The sequence below is a fragment of the Etheostoma cragini genome, chromosome 15 (assembly GCF_013103735.1).
Source record: "Etheostoma cragini isolate CJK2018 chromosome 15, CSU_Ecrag_1.0, whole genome shotgun sequence".
NCBI lineage: Eukaryota > Metazoa > Chordata > Actinopteri > Perciformes > Percidae > Etheostoma > Etheostoma cragini.
In genome coordinates, this window is record NC_048421.1 from 1883521 (window position 1) to 1903148 (window position 19628).

The 19628-nt window shown below is 43.1% G+C and overlaps 1 protein-coding gene across 4 annotated transcripts in view; it reads left to right on the plus strand.

Annotated features, from left to right (window-relative positions):
* Nucleotides 1–19266, plus strand: part of smarca4a (SWI/SNF related, matrix associated, actin dependent regulator of chromatin, subfamily a, member 4a) — a 32657-nt gene extending 13391 nt beyond the window's left edge. The window contains exons 9-34 of one of the 4 annotated variants that reach the window (XM_034894526.1): nt 239–412; nt 509–676; nt 776–826; nt 1666–1796; nt 2060–2123; nt 2206–2318; nt 3339–3486; nt 4148–4311; nt 4449–4515; nt 5367–5477; nt 5567–5809; nt 6648–6761; nt 7287–7394; nt 7529–7615; nt 7712–7758; nt 8554–8720; nt 8833–8996; nt 9694–9960; nt 11138–11215; nt 12195–12413; nt 13499–13761; nt 14219–14327; nt 14876–14977; nt 16742–16874; nt 16967–17106; nt 18567–19266. In XM_034894526.1, the coding sequence (XP_034750417.1) occupies nt 239–412; nt 509–676; nt 776–826; nt 1666–1796; nt 2060–2123; nt 2206–2318; nt 3339–3486; nt 4148–4311; nt 4449–4515; nt 5367–5477; nt 5567–5809; nt 6648–6761; nt 7287–7394; nt 7529–7615; nt 7712–7758; nt 8554–8720; nt 8833–8996; nt 9694–9960; nt 11138–11215; nt 12195–12413; nt 13499–13761; nt 14219–14327; nt 14876–14977; nt 16742–16874; nt 16967–17106; nt 18567–18599 (3465 nt within the window). In that variant the 3' untranslated portion in view covers nt 18600–19266. The remainder of the gene's footprint in view (nt 1–238; nt 413–508; nt 677–775; nt 827–1665; nt 1797–2059; nt 2124–2205; nt 2319–3338; nt 3487–4147; nt 4312–4448; nt 4516–5366; nt 5478–5566; nt 5810–6647; nt 6762–7286; nt 7395–7528; nt 7616–7711; nt 7759–8553; nt 8721–8832; nt 8997–9693; nt 9961–11137; nt 11216–12194; nt 12414–13498; nt 13762–14218; nt 14328–14875; nt 14978–16741; nt 16875–16966; nt 17107–18566) is intronic. The other 3 variants (XM_034894527.1, XM_034894528.1, XM_034894529.1) reach the window with 3 other exon arrangements.
* The last annotated feature ends 362 nt before the right edge of the window (nt 19267–19628 follow it).

A 19628-nucleotide genomic window follows, 5' to 3' on the forward strand; every position in this document is an offset into this window, starting at 1 on the left:
AAAATGATTATCGACCATGAATTACAAAAAGTAGTGTGAAACTACTGCTAGTAAGGTGGTGTTAAGACTTTTTTTTTTAAGTGAAAAAAGGGAGGAAAATGTCAAATTCTTCTCAGTTTTGGGCTCGGGAGGACAACACAAGGATTAAAAACAGAAACTAACAACGGTTCAATTTCTGTTCACAGAATGTAGAATCTGATAACAATGGGGGCTTTTTTGTGGGTCTTTCTGTTGCTAGGAATACCTCAACAGCATCCTGCAGCACGCCAAGGATTTCAAGGAGTACCACCGCTCCATCACAGCGAAGCTCCAGAAGGCCACCAAAGCCGTCGCCACCTACCACGCCAACACCGAGCGCGAGCAGAAGAAGGAGAACGAGCGCATTGAAAAGGAGAGAATGCGGAGGCTGATGGTGAGACTCGGCTCTATAAGCCAGACACCTAAATGCTAAAAGATAAGTTTGCGTTTGCTGTTCCGCATCGAACACGTCTGTGACTCTCCCCCCCAGGCTGAGGATGAAGAAGGTTACCGGAAACTCATCGACCAGAAGAAAGACAAGCGTCTGGCCTACCTGCTGCAGCAGACGGACGAGTACGTGGCCAACCTCACTGAGCTGGTGCGTGCGCACAAAGCCGTGCAAGCTCTCAAAGAGAAGAAAAAGAAGAAGAAAAAGAAGGTACATTTTTACCGTTTGGCATAGGTGATGCATCTCTTTGTACGTGTAAAATTCCCTTTTTTTTCTCCATGTATTTAAAAATTGTCTTCATGTTTTCAGAAGCCAGAGACTATGGAGGGTGGCGCTCCCACTCTGGGACCAGATGGAGAGGTGAGGAACTACGTCAATAAGATGTCATCTTTAAAGGGCAACTTCTGTATTTTTTAACCTAAAGCCTATTTTCCCATGTTTTTGTGTGAGCGATGGGGACAACGATCTTTGAAATTGGTCTAGTATTAAAAAAGAAATGAGATGCAATGCAATTGTGCATCTCCAGTTTCTGTCCACTAAAAGTGCTGTAGGCTCAGATTACTGTTTTACAACATTATGGGAAGGTCCATACAGAGATACCTTTTGTTAAAGAGCAGTTTTAGTTTAACCAGAAATAGCTCAGCAACTGCAATTGCCAAACTCACCAGACTCCATTTAAATAAAACTGTCAAAAGTCGTCTTGGTTCGTCTTTCCACTGTTCCAACGGTCACCACTCTGGTTTGTCTGAAATAAACCCTTAATTCACCCATTTACATGTGGAAATATGCTGGCTCTATGCACGCTAAAAGTACTGTTTATTTAAATGGAGTCTGGTGAGTTTGGCAATCGTGATTTCGGGGCTAATTCACAACCCTACTCTTTAACAAAAAGGTCTATCTCTGTAGGGATCCTTTCCATAACAATGTCAGACACCCAGAATAATAATCTGAGCCTGTCAGCGGCAGAAACAGAACTTTTATTGATGGAAACTGACTGTGACCATTTGTACTGTAGGGTTACACTGCGGCTCGGTTAAAGGCTGCCAGTTACAACCTTCTCGCTCCAAACTGGACCAATTTCAAAGAGTTTTACTCGCATTAGACACCATTAATTTAAAAAGAAATAGGGTCCAGGTCGAAAAATATAAAAATGGCCGAGCTTTAATGATTTTTTTTCCTCCTCTCCTCTCCTCTCCCAGCCTTTGGATGAGACCAGTCAAATGAGCGACCTACCGGTGAAGGTGATCCACGTTGACAGTGGAAAGATCCTGACTGGGATGGAAGCACCGAAGGCTGGCCAGCTGGAGGCCTGGCTCGAAATGAACCCAGGGTCAGTGTCAAGTCTGCACAATAGGAACTTTTAAAAGCAAGCAAGAGAGTCCGTGTTTGTTGGATTCAATGGTTTGAATTCCAATGATAGTGCTGGAAGCAAAATAGCAACTCGCATAACAGCGTGTTACACAAATGAACACCAAAGCCACATAAATAGATGTCCTTCGGCAGAACACAACACAACAGAAGAGAAGAGACCAACCCGTTTTATCTTTTCAAATTGTTTTTGATCTTGTCTAAAACATCTTGTCCCTCCTGTAGATATGAAGTAGCGCCGCGTTCAGACAGTGAGGAGAGCGGTTCAGAAGAAGAGGAGGAGGAGGAGGTACGTGACACAGTGATCTCTGAAAATGGTCTCATGTGATTGCCTGCAAACAGTTTTCTGATCTCCATATTGTTTTGGACAGGAAGAGGAGGAGGAGCAGCCTCATTCCTCTGCAACTCAAGCGGAGGAGAAGAAGAAGATTCCTGACCCTGACAGTGAAGAAGTATCTGAAGTGGACGTCCTGCACATCATCGAGTAAGATGGAGCCGCCGAGACTTTGGTGTTAAATATCCTGATCTTTAATGCTACATCTACACTACTACGGTTTCATATTGAAGCTGTGATTTTGAGACAAAAACATTCTCCGTCCACACGAGTTTTAGCTCCAGTAGCAGAACTAATCTCAGTTAATATTAGCAGGTCTGGCAACACTGTAATTTCCCATTTTATTGGGATCAATATCTATCTATCTATCTACCAAACAAACACATGACACACACACACATTGGGCATGTGCGTGCCGGTGTAAACAGGAAGCAGATTTTCTGAAAATACAGAAAATAACGGCAAAAAGTAAGAGCAGGAATTTATTATCTTGGAGCGACGCTGAGGTGGAGCTGTAACTGAAACGGCTGTAACCGTCCACACTACAAAGCAAAATCTGAGTTTTCAAACCAAAACGGGGACATCAGTATTTCCAATTGACTCCTTTTAGAGGCTCTGAAGTGCCGGAGTAGTGTGGACAGCGAGGCGTGTTTAATGAACCAAAACCTAGTAGTGTAGAGGTAGCCTGAGTGAAAGAGCATTTATATTTCAGCATGGTTCTTAGTGCACTTTGGTCTCCTGACCAAACACACTTTGTTACAACCTAATAAATAAAATTGCACATTTCACTACGGTCAGTTAAGACAACTATTAAAACAAAATGAGTTTTGCTTAGATCATTGCCACCCTTACAAAGCAACCCCGGAGTTTTCAAACCAAAATGGGACAGCCGCGTTTCCAGATGTCTCCGTTTTAGTGTGGATGGCGAGGCGTAAAAATAGCAAAAGATTTATTTATTTTAAACCGAAATGTAGTAATGTGGATGTAGCCTGAGTCTCCATTAACTGTAAAATTACATTTGGTAATGATTTTTACACAAATATAACTTTTATATCTTAACTTATTGTAGTTTTTTTAATATATAGTTTTCATTTTATGTTTTTTAATCCTCTCCAAACCCAAATCTCACTGTATTTTGTCGTATTTTGTGTGTATTTTTGCTTCCACCAGACACGCCAAGCAGGATGTAGATGATGAGTATGGTAATGCAAGTTTCAACCGAGGCCTGCAGTCCTACTACGCCGTGGCTCACGCTGTGACTGAGAAGGTGGACAAGCAGTCCACGCTGCTGATCAACGGGCAGCTCAAGCAATACCAGGTACACAACCGAAAACATGCCGTGAACAGGAGACTCACAGTAATCACGATGGGAGTCCGTCTTTACTCTGTAGTGACATTTAAAACCACACTAAAGCCCTTTCCCGGTGCGGTCCCCCTACAGGCTGGAAGTGTAATTGTCCATTGCATTACATTATGCAAGGTTGTCAGATCGGGTAGCGGATCAGTAGTTTAACTGAGACATTACGTCAACGGGTAATGGACATTTTCGCTTCCAACTTGTAGAAAAGTGCTTTTAGGGTTGCTTTAACTAGATGGTTTAATGCAAGGGTGTCACAACAGTCAACTTCACAAAGGCCCACAATGGAAACCAGACTCAGCCGTCAGAGAATTAAGCAAATCAAGAAAAAGAATTACATTTTGGGACTTCCACACAGCCGACTCACAGCCTGAAAATGAAACCTCTCTGATTGTGCGGGAATTTCTGAGTCTCAAAATCTGCCAAATGCTGATTTTGAGTGTTGTGTAAGTGCAGTTTGAGAACCAGTCTCCCGCTAGGCTGGGCCCTAATTGATAGTGAACCTAAATTCATTTGTGGCCCGTATCAAAATTTGTGATGGGACGGATTTGGCCCGTGGGCCTCGAGTTTGACACATGGTTTTGTGAGTCAAGTAAACTAACTTTGATGTGTTTCTGGTCAGATCAAAGGTTTGGAGTGGCTGGTGTCGCTTTACAACAACAACTTGAATGGCATCCTGGCGGATGAGATGGGTCTGGGTAAAACCATCCAGACCATCGCCCTCATCACTTACCTCATGGAGTACAAGCGCCTCAACGGGCCCTTCCTCATCATCGTACCTCTCTCGTAAGCACTCCTTGGCGGCTTCATCTGTGGACACACACACTTAAAAGACAAAGTGGTTTTACACAAAGTTGTACATGTTGTCCTTTCGTGTTGATATGTATGAGTTTAAACCTTTCTGGCGTGTCTCTTGTTTTCAGAACTTTATCAAACTGGGTCTATGAGTTTGATAAGTGGGCCCCGTCGGTCGTGAAAGTCTCCTACAAGGTCAGTGGCACCTATGTGGATATTCTAGTCACTACAGATGTTCCCATTCCTATATCTGAAATTGTGTATTGGCAAATCTGATACCAGTGATTTAAATAGATATGTTTTAACATGTACAGTATGTATATTAACTTAAGATGTATACTACTAACCCTGGATGGATGTGGTGTGATTGCTACTATTGTTCAAGATTCAAAGACCTTTTATTAATAACACAATTTGCATTGTGTGGGGAGTACAAGACACATATAGAAAACAAACCATAAGTACAAACAAACCATAAGTAAATAAAAGTATAGGGAAAGAATGATAAAGTTGTATGGCCTGGCTCAGGTTAAACCCTTTTGTAAAGATTAACAAATTCGTTCAACCTTTCTTTGTACTTGAGAGATCATTGAGGGGTGACAGAAGGCCTGACAATAAAACACAAATTATTATATTATTTTAGTGAGAACTCATAAATAACTACAAATAACTAATGTTAGGGAAATCTGTTTGTACATATTGGCTGATGTATCGGTGTATCAGATTTTTTAAATAACCAAATATTGGTATCAGCCTTAAATATCCTTTGTTGGTCACGCTCTAATTGGATTGCCCCTGCACCAAAGAGCACCTTATTAGACTTTGTTTCTACCGACACCAAAAAAAAGCGTTCCTTTTCTCTGTCTTCCCTTCCCTTACCTGCCGATTCCAGCGTTTTAGGCAGTATCGCTGTCATTTGCAAAACTGGGATTGTTATGGGAACAACTCTACTTGCAGTCACTTTTTATGTTAGGGTGTAAAGATCATTTATGCATTGGTTTACGCCGTTGAAATTGCACGCTAAGCTAATTGTGTTCCATGTCCAGGGGTCTCCAGCTGCTCGCCGTGCATTCATTCCCATCTTGCGCAGCGGCAAGTTCAACGTGCTGCTCACCACGTACGAGTACATTATCAAAGATAAGCAGGTGCTAGCGAAGGTAAGGAAGCATCTTAAGGTTCAGGTCACATGCCTCCGTTTTTCCTCCGCCTTTGCCTCTCTTTCTAACGTCCATGTTTCCCCCCCAAGCTTCGTTGGAAGTACATGATCGTGGACGAAGGCCACCGTATGAAGAACCACCACTGTAAGCTGACCCAGGTCTTGAACACTCACTACTTGGCCCCGCGCCGCCTGCTGCTCACAGGGACTCCGCTGCAGAACAAGCTGCCCGAGCTCTGGGCCCTGCTCAACTTCCTCCTGCCCACCATCTTCAAGAGCTGCACCACGTTCGAACAGTGGTTCAACGCCCCCTTCGCCATGACTGGAGAGAAGGTGAGTCGAGGTCTGGGAGGCATGGTTCAAAATCAGCCAAATGGGTAGTGAATGTTCAAAAGATACCGGCCAAATCTACCAGCCAATTGTATATTTTAAGGGGGGTTGTGCTGGTTGAATTTGAGCTAGATTTGCTAACAGCATGCTAACTGTAGCTCTGCTCTCCTCCCATTGAAATCTCCTTTGATAGAGGGAGGTAGCAGGGAGCGCCAGCTGGCCAGCTAGCTGACTAAGCATAAGATGTATCCACTGCCCATACAGCTACGTAGCTAACATTATTCAATTGTTAGGTAGCCCAGCGCTATTATCCACGGTACAAACAATCACACTAAAATAAATGAATGGACACGTCAAACGTACTTGTAACGCTATAACGTTACCGTACACATTAGCTTGGTGGCTGGCATCAGCAACGTGTCATAGTATCACATTGTAGTAAGATTGTGAGTATTGGTTATGTTGAACAAATACTGACGCCGAAATCGTGTAATCTAGTACTCATCCCCGTCCCTACCAGGTAGCAGTAACAAATAAATGACAGTGAACTGCAGTATTATATCACTAAGTGTTAGGTAGGACTCAAATACATCCCAATAAGTGCAACATGCACAAACATAGGTTTTACGGACATCTTTATAAATATTACTTAAGTAGTTGTACATTTTTATTTTTACATTCTTTCCTTTTGTATTTTTTGTATCTTTATGATTTCTTCTATATCCCGTATGCATGCTTTTGTAATTTGCTCCTGTAGCACTGAAATAAACCAGTCCTGGATCAATGAAGTCTCTGTAATCAAATCTAAAATGTTGGATGTGTCCCTCTTTTTCCCCTCAAGGTCGACCTGAATGAAGAAGAGACCATCCTGATCATCCGACGTTTACACAAAGTGCTCCGGCCTTTCCTGCTGCGCCGACTCAAGAAGGAGGTGGAGGCCCAGCTGCCCGAGAAGGTCGGCCCGTTAGCTTTCATTCAGATTTCATCCTCCACGATTTCATTCCTGCATGAGTGGTTCCCAGTCTTTCTGTGCACATTCATTAAATCAAGTTATCGATTTCATTCGGTGTCAGAATCAGATTCAGAAATACTTTATTGATCCCTGAAGGGAAACTCTGTGATGCAGTTGCACAAATAGTAGAAATATCAACTAGAAATATAAATAAAGAAATATTCCTTTAACTATGTAAATACGGTACACATCCACACTCCTTATGATACAGTATTTACATAATTAACATAATTAAGGAGTTGCAATGCTGAAAAGTAATAATAATACTAATAAGACTAACAAAAGTAGTAGCAGTTGAGTGTTGTACACATTTCAGGCCAGTGTTATTGCACAAAACAGATAATATTGTCCAGTTTTGACCTCTCTAATTGTGTGTGTCAGACACGTAGAGGGAGGAGTTATAAAGTTTGATGGCCACGGGCTTTGCTGACTTTTTTAGTTGTTTTTTCTCTGATTGTTGGTTTGTAGGTGGAGTATGTGATAAAGTGCGACATGTCGGCCCTACAGAGGGTTTTGTACCGACACATGCAGGCCAAGGGAGTCCTGCTCACAGATGGGTCAGAAAAAGACAAGAAGGTAAGAAGAAAAAGTCCTTCAATTTCACGTGAAATCCTATTTTGTAGACATTTTAAAATATAGTCAAATTCTTCATTTTAAAGCTCTAAAATAATTAGAAACTAAAAGTTTTTCTTTTTTAAATTTTTTTTCAGGGTAAAGGTGGCACGAAGACCCTGATGAACACTATCATGCAGCTGCGAAAGATTTGCAACCACCCCTACATGTTCCAGCACATCGAGGTACCAGACAGAAGCTCCACCTTTCTCTAGAGTAGGAACAAGAGTAGACGTAGTTTTAGAACTTATGGCAACATAAATGTTGGTTTTGTTTTCCAGGAGTCTTTCTCTGAGCATCTCGGCTATTCTGGTGGAATCGTGAGTGGGTACGTGAAGTTTGAGTTGTTGTGTGTTTGTACTTCACGTGTGTGTCTTGTTCAGGGGTCGATGCATTTGGAGAACCTCCAGGGACATGGAAATTGAAATAGAGTATTTATTTAATATCTAATTGTACATAACAGTAGTGTATAATAATAAATTGGTTTTGAAATCCATTAATTACTCCATTATTGAATAGAGAAACGTTTTACACAATTTCTTTCAACTTTAAAACGGGACAGAAATGCATAATTTAAAAAAAAATGTAAATGCACTGTATTTATATAGCGCTTTTCAAGTTTTTAACGACTACTCAAAGCGCTTTTACATAGCATTCGCACACATTCATACACTGTGGCTGGAAAAAAATGAAGAATACAGCTTTTAATAAGACATCTACAAGGACAATGCCTGTCCTCGTCTTAGAATCAATTTCCTTGCTGCTGTTGTTTGTACAATTTGGAAATCGATTTGCAATTTCCTTTGGCATTTCTATTTCGCCTTTCTGTGACACTTACGGGGGGGAAGAGGGGTCTTGCTGGTTGGGCAAAACAATACAAATTAGCATGGGAAGAAGCTCTCTGATTGGTCAATGAGCTGCACACGCCTCAAAGACTCACTCTAGACTGGTTATCTCTCGTTCCCAGAGAGGCCGCAGTAGCCTCATAGTGTATGAAAACCACAAAGTATCCTAAAATCAGAAGTGTCAGTAAAAGATGTGATTGTTGGGACATCTGCACATCCCTAACATGTTGTGGACCGGCTCATTCTTCCTCCTCGTGTCCCCCTTTCTGCCTGTCCAGCCCGGACCTGTACCGCTCTTCTGGGAAGTTTGAGCTGCTGGATCGCATCCTGCCCAAGCTGAGGGCCACCGACCACAAAGTGCTGCTTTTCTGTCAAATGACCTCACTCATGACCATCATGGAGGACTACTTTGCCTACCGTAACTTTAAGTACCTGCGTCTGGACGGTGAGACCTCTGACCGAGTTATTTGTGGGCCTGGCGCTGTCCCCTCATCATACGTTAACAATGAGGGATTCACTTCCTTTTCACAGTCTGATCTCCCCCCCCTTCCCCCCAGGAACCACCAAGGCAGAGGACCGCGGCATGCTGCTAAAGACATTCAACGACCCGGCCTCGCAGTACTTTGTGTTCCTGCTCAGCACCAGGGCCGGGGGCCTGGGCCTCAACCTGCAGTCGGCCGACACCGTCATCATCTTCGACAGCGACTGGAACCCACATCAGGTACTCCCAACGCAAAGAGATGTTGTAGAGGGGTCACGGTTTCTATTTTAAAATGGAAATTGAGCAAAATTAACTTTCAATTTTGATTATCAAAGTCAAAAGTAGGATGGGATATGCCCCCAGTATTTTTTTTTCTTGTTCCACCCCCCATGCCTATTTGTGCAGGTCCTAGAAACAACAACAGACACAGCGTAGATAGGGTTTTCCTCCAGGTTTGTGGAAAACTTGGGTGCACGTATTTGTCCGGGGAGGGATAGAGGTCCGTCGTCAAGAAAATGTTAAGTTTTTCAATTTAAAAACATCCATTTGGACCATTATTATTGCCATATCTGTGTCTAAAACTTTGGAAATGCTACAGCAGATAAAACACAACTACAATCATCAGATCTGAGAGAAGTCATTTAGGATCATTCGTTTGGGTTAGGTGCAGCCCAAAGTGGCTTAAGAACCTCTTGTTACAACCCTTCTGCCATATGTTGGCTCTTATTGTGACATTAAAGTCCCTGAAAAATGTAACTTTTAAGAGATTTGTTTTGGCCATTTTCAGCCTTTTTTTTCCATACCTAAAAGTAACAAAGATTTTCAGAACTGACTGTGTTTTTCTCCCCCTCACCACACCCGCTCTCTCCACCTGACCTAACCCGCGTGTGTGTATGTGTGTGTGTGTGTGTGTGTGTGTGTGTGTGTGCTCCTACAGGACCTGCAGGCCCAGGACCGAGCCCACCGCATCGGGCAGCAGAACGAGGTGCGCGTGCTGCGCCTCTGCACCGTCAACAGCGTGGAGGAGAAGATCCTGGCGGCGGCCAAGTACAAGCTGAACGTGGACCAGAAGGTCATCCAGGCCGGCATGTTCGACCAGAAGTCGTCCGGCTGCGAGCGGCGGGCCTTCTTGCAGGCCATCCTGGAGCACGAGGAACAGGACGAGGTCGGGGCTCGAGGAGGCTGTCGTACTAGGGGGGCGTGGGTGGGTGTGATCCGAACCTGTCGCCATATTGCCCACCCACCCACATCTGCCTGTGTGCTGCCTCACCTCTCCCTCCTTTTCTCTTTTCTCTTCATTTCTCTCTCCTTCCCCAGGATAGCTGAGCTGTCATCAATACAGACTTCTCCTTCTTCTTTTTTTGACTCTTCCTTTTTTTCCTCTTTCTGCTGTTTTTTTACCTCTGCAAGTCTATTTTGTTAGTGATGCATCAATTAATCGGCCAATATTTGTGTTCATACCTAACAGCAAATAAGATGACATTTACCGACTTTAGTGGCTAATATTTATCTGTTGTGTTGCATCAATTTTGTGCCGGCTGCATGTTGCGTTGGTTCTTAGCAGTTATTAGCTGTTAGTCGGGAGGAAGTAAAATTAAATTAAATCCTGGGAAGAAGCCACTGGCTACACACGACTGGCGTGATGTAAGAAGGCAATGGATGCTGTGCACATTCATGGTGGTTTCTTCATGAAAGAAAAGTGAAAGAGAATTTGACACTGTCTGAAAGATTAGCTACTACAACGTTGTTTTGTGTACGAAAAACCCAAAGTGATATATATATGTTTCTATAAATCTACATTTATTTAGTTTCACAAAAAGGTTGTTTTTGTTGAGCTTTGAAAGTCCTGAAGTGTTTCCTCATTAATCATGTAGTTGTATCGCAGCTAAAAACATTGGTTTTATGTGAAGAAGGTTAAGTTAAAGGTTGTTTCATGAATCTGTGCTCATTCAGAGATAATGATGGGCTTAATCCTTTTAAAAATGTCTATTTTAGTTAATATGTAGTTATTTTCTTGAAGAGTTTCCCTCGCACAAAAGAGGGAATAAATAATAACAAAAGCATCTATCTGCCAAATTGTAGTTTTAAACCTCAGTATTGGCCCAAAGGTTAATCGGCGCATCGCTTCTTTGTATCCCTCTTTTTCTCTCTCTGCTTTTCTATCCTTAAATAATGCTTTTTTTGCCTCCTAACTGTAACAGGACAACACAGTTCTACTGATAACTCAAACATTCACAAATGCTAAGCTATTTACACTGATTTGAATACATCCTCCCCCCCTTCTGTGTAGGTGAGAGTTGCTAGTTCAAAGACGTGGCTCTGAGGTGCCACATTAACCCGTCTGCACCTCCGTCCAATCACACGTCTTTATTTGTCTGCAGGAGGAAGACGAAGTGCCCGATGACGAGACGGTCAATCAGATGATCGCCAGAAGTGAAGAGGAGTTTGAACAGTTCATGGTTAGTCCCTCTTTTAATATAAATTATTAAGTACTGGCGTTTTATAATCTGACTCCATTAATCCCAAAGTAGCCCACAAAGCAAGCGGGGACTCTGGAAAAGTCGACTAGTCCACTTTTTGTAGTTAAAAACAAAAAAGCTGCCAGCATTTTATTCCATAAAGCAGCCGAGGGCGTCTTTCGTTTCTGTAACTACTGCTACAGTATCCTGGCTAGACCGCTATGCGGAGCGGGGCTAACATTAGATTAAACAAAGTGGTGGAGTGAGCTAGAGGACAGATAGAGAGAGCGGGGCTAACATTTAATTAAACAAAGTGGTGGAGCGAGCTGGAGGACAGATAGAGAGAGCGGGGCTAACATTTAATTAAACAAAGTGAGTTCCCTGTACAAGGAGCACTCGGCCATACCGTCTAACTCTGTGCTCAGACTCCCGTTGTTCTTGTTATGGAAACGACAGGTCTGGCTACTCCGCTTGTCATTGGTCGGCTGTCAAAAACGTGCTTGACGTAGAGCGTCAGTTTATTCAGAACTAACCTTTTTCTTCTTCAGAAAGACGCTCTGAACGGCAGCAAGAGAACTCTGCGCTGGAGTTGTTTTTAAAACACGGTTTACTCCCTAGGATTATAATGTAAAATAGACACTGGCAGCTTAAAAAAAAATAAAACACACGAGCTTGGTTGACTCTTTTAAAACTCAAATTAGTTTAAAAATGAAAATTTAGATTTTTTTCTACTGTCACTTTTTCTACTTTTAGCTCTTCCCTTTTTCCCTTTTTTTTGTTACGTTGCATCTAATTTAGCTGACGCTTTTATCCAAAGCAACTTCCAATTAAGTGCATTGGCTTTAAATGAGCAAAACTACAAAGAGCCATATGAAAGTGTAAGTGTTTTGATAGCACACAATGTTTGAAAAGAGCTATACAACTAAAGTTATCATTAAACTTACAAATCACACACTGCGTTTTCGTTTCTTAATTCCAGCGCATGGACCTGGATCGACGCCGCGAGGACGCCCGCAACCCTAAGAGGAAGCCACGTCTGATGGAGGAGGACGACATGCCCAGCTGGATCCTGAAAGACGACGCCGAGGTCGAGAGGCTAACCTGCGAAGAGGAGGAGGAGAAGATGTTTGGCCGCGGATCGCGCCAACGCAAGGAAGTGGACTACAGCGACTCGCTCACTGAGAAACAGTGGCTGAAGGTGGGACCAGGTTCTGTCCTCTTCAGGCTGTTCTCATGATCCCTTCGTACATGCTGCTATGCAAAGTAACCCACAAGTGTTCTGCATATTTATTAACGAATGCACCACGTTGGCCGCCGCTGTAAAAGATTTTTTTTTTTTTTTTTAATGACATTGATTCTTATTTAAATTTACGAATCGACTGCACAACAAACGCTACTACTTTCTTCTGTGAGTTTTAAACATAGACTGTGTATTGTCTTCATTGAAGCCTCTATGCCGAGCTATCATATGTCATCTGTGTTTACTCGCTTTTAGTGATGTGCTGAAGATGCTAAAAGAAATTGTGGAAGAGAATCGCGATATCAAATCTTTTTTTTTTTTAGATTATTTTAGAGAGATTATTTTTTGAGAGACAGTGGATAGGCATGTAAAAGAGGGAGGGAGAGAGATGGGGGATGACATGCAGCAGAGGGCCGTAGGCTGGATTTGAACCCGGGCCGCTGCAGGACTCAGCTAACATGGGGCGGGTGCACTAACTCCGCGAGCTACAGTCCACCGTGACATCAATTCTAAGCAAAAACATTGTGATTCATATTTCCCCCTGAATCGTGCAGTCCTAGTCGCCGGTTGCAAGACGGCGAGCGGAGTTTGGGTCCCTGAAGAAGTTAAGGGATGCCTTCTCCAGGGAAACGGCAAATTGTCCCCGCAAGTGCTACTTAAGGGAACCGGTACTTCCCCCAAACTGCATTTTTCTCTAATCTTAATTTGTCGTTTTGGTGCCTAATCTTAACTTTCGTTGTCGCAGGACAGTCACCTTTTTGTCGGTTAAACTCAACTGCCACGCCTCTGTTTCAACCATGATGTCACAATGCTGCGGACCCGGCTCACTGTCCCCTTCATTGTTTCACTTTACATGTGACCGACTGGCAGTCACCGTATTGTCGTAGGCTATCCTACAAATTGTTGTGCTAATGTTTTTGTGCATTAAGGCTCCCGTTCATTAGAATGACTTTAGTGACTTTACATCTTTACGAGATCAAAGGGAATCCATGTAAAGAAGTTTATTTATTTTTTTGGTCACTGATAATTTCTCCTCGCCACAGGCCATAGAGGAGGGAAATCTAGAGGACATCGAAGAGGAAGTGCGTCACAAAAAGACGACCAGAAAGCGCAAGAGAGACCGCGACCACGACGGCGGCCCGGCCACGCCCAGCTCCAGCAGCGGCCGCGGGCGGGACAAGGACGAGGAGGTGAAGAAGGCGAAGAAACGCGGCCGCCCGCCCGCCGAGAAGCTCTCGCCTAACCCTCCGTCCCTCACCAAGAAGATGAAGAAGATCGTGGACGCCGTCATCAAGTATAAGGACGGGTGAGAACAGTACCGCATATCTGTCAGCACGCTAGGTAATGTTAGAGAGAAGCGCCGTATGAATGTCACTGTCATCTGAAGAAATGATATTAATCAACGTCTTTTACATTCAAGCCATTGCCAGAGGAGTTGCAACACAGCTAATTTGTTGTCATTACCTCAACACTCCTCATGGGGGAGACAGAAGCTACTGTAGCTTTAAGATTCTCTGATTGCAGCTTGTTAAATGTGAATATGTTCTAGTTGATTCTAGTAAACTGAATATCTTTGATATTTGTTTTTTTTGAGACATTCGAGGACTTAACCTTGAACTTTGAGAAACCCTAAACCACATTTTCTCTTACCAATAATAACAATAATCAACCATGAAAGTAATTGTGAGTTAGTTGCAGCCCTAGTGATTTTAGACTCCGCATTGAGTAACGGAGATGCTAAGAAACCATAGCCCTTGTCTCAGTAGTAACGGGCGACAGCTGAGCGAAGTCTTCATCCAGCTGCCCTCTCGCAAGGAGCTGCCCGAGTACTACGAGCTCATCCGCAAGCCTGTGGACTTCAGAAAGATCAAGGTAGGGATCAAGAGTCACGCCCATGTGTTCTGCATGGTGACATTTTCACCATTAGCTTGGGGTGTGAGTGTGGGTGTGAGGGTGGGGGTGTGATGTGTGTGAAAACAGAGTCATTTCGAGGGGTGTACGATTCAAAAAATGTCCCAATTCCGATTTTTTACGATCACAATATCCATTTTTGATTCAAAAACGATTCTCTGTTCAAAAAAAGATATGTATACAGTATGTATATGTATATGTACCGTAGTTACTGTGTGTGTGTGTGTGTGTGTGTGTGTGTGTGTATACACACATTGCAGTAAACATACAATAATCACATAAATAATTTTTTGAATCACATGAATAATTTTTTGAATCACAAGAATCATGTTTTAAATATGAATTGTTTTTTTGATCTGTAGAGCTTGAATTGCGTTTCAAAATTGGTTTCGCACACCCCTCGTAATTTCCCAGTTTGGGAGGAATAAAGTCTGACTCTATCTCTCTATCTGAGTATCTACGGTTGGTCTGACTGCTGCTCTCCGTTGTCCCCCCCCCCCCTCCATCAGGAGAGGATCCGCAGCCATAAGTACCGCAGCCTGAACGACCTGGAGAAGGACGTCATGCTGCTGTGTCAAAACGCCCAGACCTTCAACCTGGAGGGGTCTCTGGTGAGTGAACTGTAACTCAACGTAACCTGGACCCTATTCTCCCATGTTTTTGTGTCTTGTGATTGTGAGCCTGACCGCAGCTAAAAAAACTGCAATGTAACGTTAACGTTGTTCAGTACACTTCAGTTTCCGTCCACTAAAAGTTCTGTTTCTCCCGCTGAGAGGCTCAGTTTATTCTTCTAGGTGTCTGACAACGTAATGGTAAGGATCCCTACAGAGATAGACCTTTTTGTTAAAGAGTAAAATCCTTTTTGTCTAACCTGAAACTGCCAGGAAGTCTCCCAACTTACCAGACTTCATGTGAATAAAGGGTCATTTTATCATCGTATAACACGCTTTATTCTAAGTCGACAGAAGCAAAATAAAGCTATCAACAGCCTTCGTGGTTTATCTTTTCACTGTTCAATGATCACCACCCTGGTTGGTCTGAAATAATCCCTAAATTCACTCATTTACATGTGAAAATATACAGGCTCTATGTACGCTAAAAGTGATGATTATTTAAACGGAGTCTGGTTAGTTTGGCGATGGCAATTTCAGGGCTGTTTCTGGTTAAATAAGAGGGATCTCACTCTTTAACACAAAGGTTTAACGTTGTAGGGATCCTTTCCATAACGTTGTCAGACAGTTAGAAAAATAATCTGAGCCTGTCAGCGGTAAAAACAGAACCTTTAGTGGACAGAGGTTAAAGGAGAACATTTGTCCTGTAGGGTCACATTGCATCCCGGTTTGCAGCGGGCTGGCTAACTACTGGACCAAATATCAGAGTTTGGTTCACGTTAACCATTTAGACACCAATGCACGGGAAAATAGGGTCCAGGTTGAAAATACCCTTTGAAATTACCCTTTAAGCCATAAACTAACCCAAATTGGATATATTTGGGTGAGTTAGACGTCTACCAAACGTTCTTAGAGCCCGATCTTGCACCCGGCGCCGCGCAAAGCCAGACGCTAGTGTCTTTGTGTTTGCTAGTTTAAGACCGACACAGTTGTTAATTTTAGCGTCCTGCGCTCACATTGTTTAAATAACAAAAATGCACCTGCGCCCATCTGTGGATGTGCAGGTCTTACATGGAGGTGTGTTCAGGTGCATTCTGGGCGTGCTGGTCTTACAGGGAGGTGTGTTCAGGTGCATTCTGGACGTGCTGGTCTTACAGGGAGGTGTGTTCAGGTGCATTCTGGGCGTGCTGGTCTTACAGGGAGGTGTGTTCAGGTGCATTCTGGGCGTATTGCTATCTTGTGGCAGTGGGAAGTGATGAAGCCATTGACCAACAAAAACCTGGTCTGAACTCAGTAGCGCAGCATTTCATTGTTATTTTAACAGTGCATTAGTAAAATGGGCCTTATGCACACTATGCAGGGTACGCACAACGGCACACACACGCAAAAGATTACGAATATAAATATGAGGGTGCAAATCCGCCATCATAATCGCAATGCACCAAGGTACAAACTTGCCTGGCTGTCAAAGGGAATAGGAGATGACACACTGATTTATTGCATGTTAAGCCCAGAACACACCTGCAATGAATGAAGTACAACCCTTTTGAACCATGCACACGGACCCTTTTTCCAACGGTAAACCAGCAAAAGTGGATTTGGACACGTCCTAAACACACCTGTGCCTTACGCTTCTTGCCAAGTGCAAATCTGTAAAAAGCTTCAAATCACCGGAAGTAGAAAAAAGGCGTCAGTCTGTAAAATGCTTCTCAGAGCAAAGGAGAGAGGTTATTATAATAAATCTCTTCATGTTAAACCGTTCAGATCTACGAGGACTCCATTGTGCTGCAGTCCGTCTTCACCAGCGTGAGACAGAAGATCGAGAAGGAGGACGAGAGCGAAGGGGAGGACAGCGAGGAAGAGGACGACGACCTGGACGAAGGCTCGGAGTCTGAGTGTGAGTATCAGGAACCCGGCGTTGTTCACGCCCAACGCCAAAAAGCCTCAACCGCAGATATTAAACCCGATCTCTGGATTTCTGTCATACAGCTCGCTCGGTGAAGGTGAAGATCAAGCTGAGCCGGAAGGAGAAAGGGGAGCGAGGGGGGAAAGGACAGCGGCGGAGGGGCCGCGGGGCCCGGGCCAAACCGGTGGTGAGCGACGACGACAGCGAGGAGGAACAGGAAGAGGTGAGACGAGATGCTCGCACACGGGGACGGCGTCCCGCTGAGAGAGACACTGAGACCAAACTAATAGCCGTTCCATCCTCCGGAGCCGGAGCTGTGAATGACGTCACACCCCCGTTGAATGGGTTCCAGTTACAAGGCAGATTTTCATTGTTTTCATTGAATAGAATAGAAAGCCTTTTATTGTCATTATACACAAGTACAGTACCTGGGCAACGACATTGAAGCAACCCCTTTACAGTGTTGGCACAAAAATATAAGAAATGTAAGATAACAATATAAAATATCAAAATTATAAAGTCCAAAATATAAAATGTAGGTAGTGCAGAGAAAAAAGAGAGGGGGGGGGGGGCTGGTTTACAGTCCTGAGTCTGGAGAGCAACTGTGTACATAAATAAAATAGCTTTGAATACACATTGTGTGAAAGAAGATAAGTATTAATACATTTTGCACAGTAATGAAATTAAATGGTTGAATATTAAATATTGCACAGATTCCAGTGTCCTTATCCAGGTATTATCTAACCGTATTCATTAGCTTTAGCCAGGTTAGCCATTGTTAGCGTTTTTTTGTGCATACAAACACCAAAACAACATGTCTGCAGAGTTGAAGCTGGACCGGACAGTGTGTAAGACAGATGTAGTGAGACACAAATAAGACGAAGTGCTAATAACTGTTTGTTGCTACAGCTGTTATCACTCCTGATGCTTGGTGCAGCCATGTTGGATTTGAGCTCGGGGTACTTGGTGGTTGTCAGAGTCCCGAGTTTGGAAACCTGAGATCAGGAGGCGTGTTTCTGACTTTAACCTCGGAAAAAAAAACAAAAAAAACTTCTGCCTACAGATGGAACGTACTAAAGTACAATTGTCTGTACTTAAAATACAATTAAAAATATTTGAAACTATAATAACTGGAGCTGCAAAAATCTAAGTATTTGATAGAATGAAAAACTGAGAGCTATTCTGAAAAACTCAAACTAGACAAAAATGAAATCCAAAAGTCCCAAATAAATCAAAATTCAAAACAATTATTGTATCCTTAAAGTGTGGGTGTAGAAAGCTCTACTGGTCTCATGATTCAATTCAGTTCAAATGATCCTGTCTACGATGATTTGATGTCACGATGCATCACTTCCTCAAACAAAATATATATACATACATACATACATGCATACATACATACATACATACATACATACATACATACATACATACATACATACATACATATTGTATCTGCTCTTAAAAGAGACACTTCTTGAACACAGCAGACAAAAGGCAAAAACAAAAGCAGCGACCGTAAAACCCTCAGTAGGCATTCATCTATGATGGTCTGTCCCTGCATGGATGCAATGATTCATTTCACCCCCCCTATAACCCTGGTGTGTGTGTGTGTGTGTGTGTGTGGTGTGGTCCTCTGTGTACTTCTTCTCTTTAATAACACAAGTCCATCATTGTTTCCAGGAGCGTTCGGCCAGTGGCAGCGAGGAGGACTGAGGTGACCCCTCCTGATCGGACCAACGGCCCACTGAGCCCCTGGACTGGACTTTATATATTTTACTTAGATACAGCAGGGAGACAGTTGGTGGAGAAGGCCTAGTTTTACCTAGATGAGCTGGTTTTTAGTGAGACAGTTGTATTCTCATTAAAGTACACCATTCATTGAAACCCAACTGGGGGAAAAAAAGCTACGACCCATTCACTTCCATATTTAAACCATTTTTCCAAGTATGAATAGTAGTGTCTCTTTGCCTTTTTTTTTGTTTTCTCCTGTTAAGTGGAAAATTGACAGAGCCTGACTTATAGACTGATCGTGGGCCATAAAGAAAGCTTACTGTTTTTTGTTTTTTTTTTAAGTGGTATTCATTTTGCCGTCTTTTTACTTTAAGACAGAGCGTACATGTGAACCAGGAGTCACTGCGTTCGCTGAAGTTTTTTGAATGCATGTCGTGCGTGTCTGTGGAAATGCACCTGGATGTGTCTTCGCTATTATCTCTGTGTTTAATTTAAGACTACAAGCGGGATCGCGGGACCTCCCACCCTGCAGCCCCTCCCTCTCAGGCTGGGTATGTGAAGGGGGAGGGAGGGGGGGAGGGGCAGGACCATTTTCTCGTGTCGGTGTCACTGGATTCCAAAAAGTACAATAAAGGCATCTCGTAATTAATCTGATCGGACTTTTGTTTGTCCATGAACGCACCACAACCTGTTAATTACCTGCACTCATCACATCTGGACACTAGAGGGCCTCCTGACAACATTACATCCTGCTACCATCATCTTCTCAACAGCTTTTAGTCATTTTTCACTTTTATTCCTGGTCTTTGTTGGGTTTATTTTGGCTAAATCCGTGTTCTTCACTGCTTTTAAATCCAAGGAGCCTTTAACTGAGAGAGCGATAGAGCAGGGACCCCCTGCTACATATATCTTATCAATTGAAGTGTGTAGGACAACTTAACCCTCCTGTTGTCCTGTCGGGTCAAATTTGACCCCTCAAAAAAATGTCTATATCTAAGATATGGGTTTATT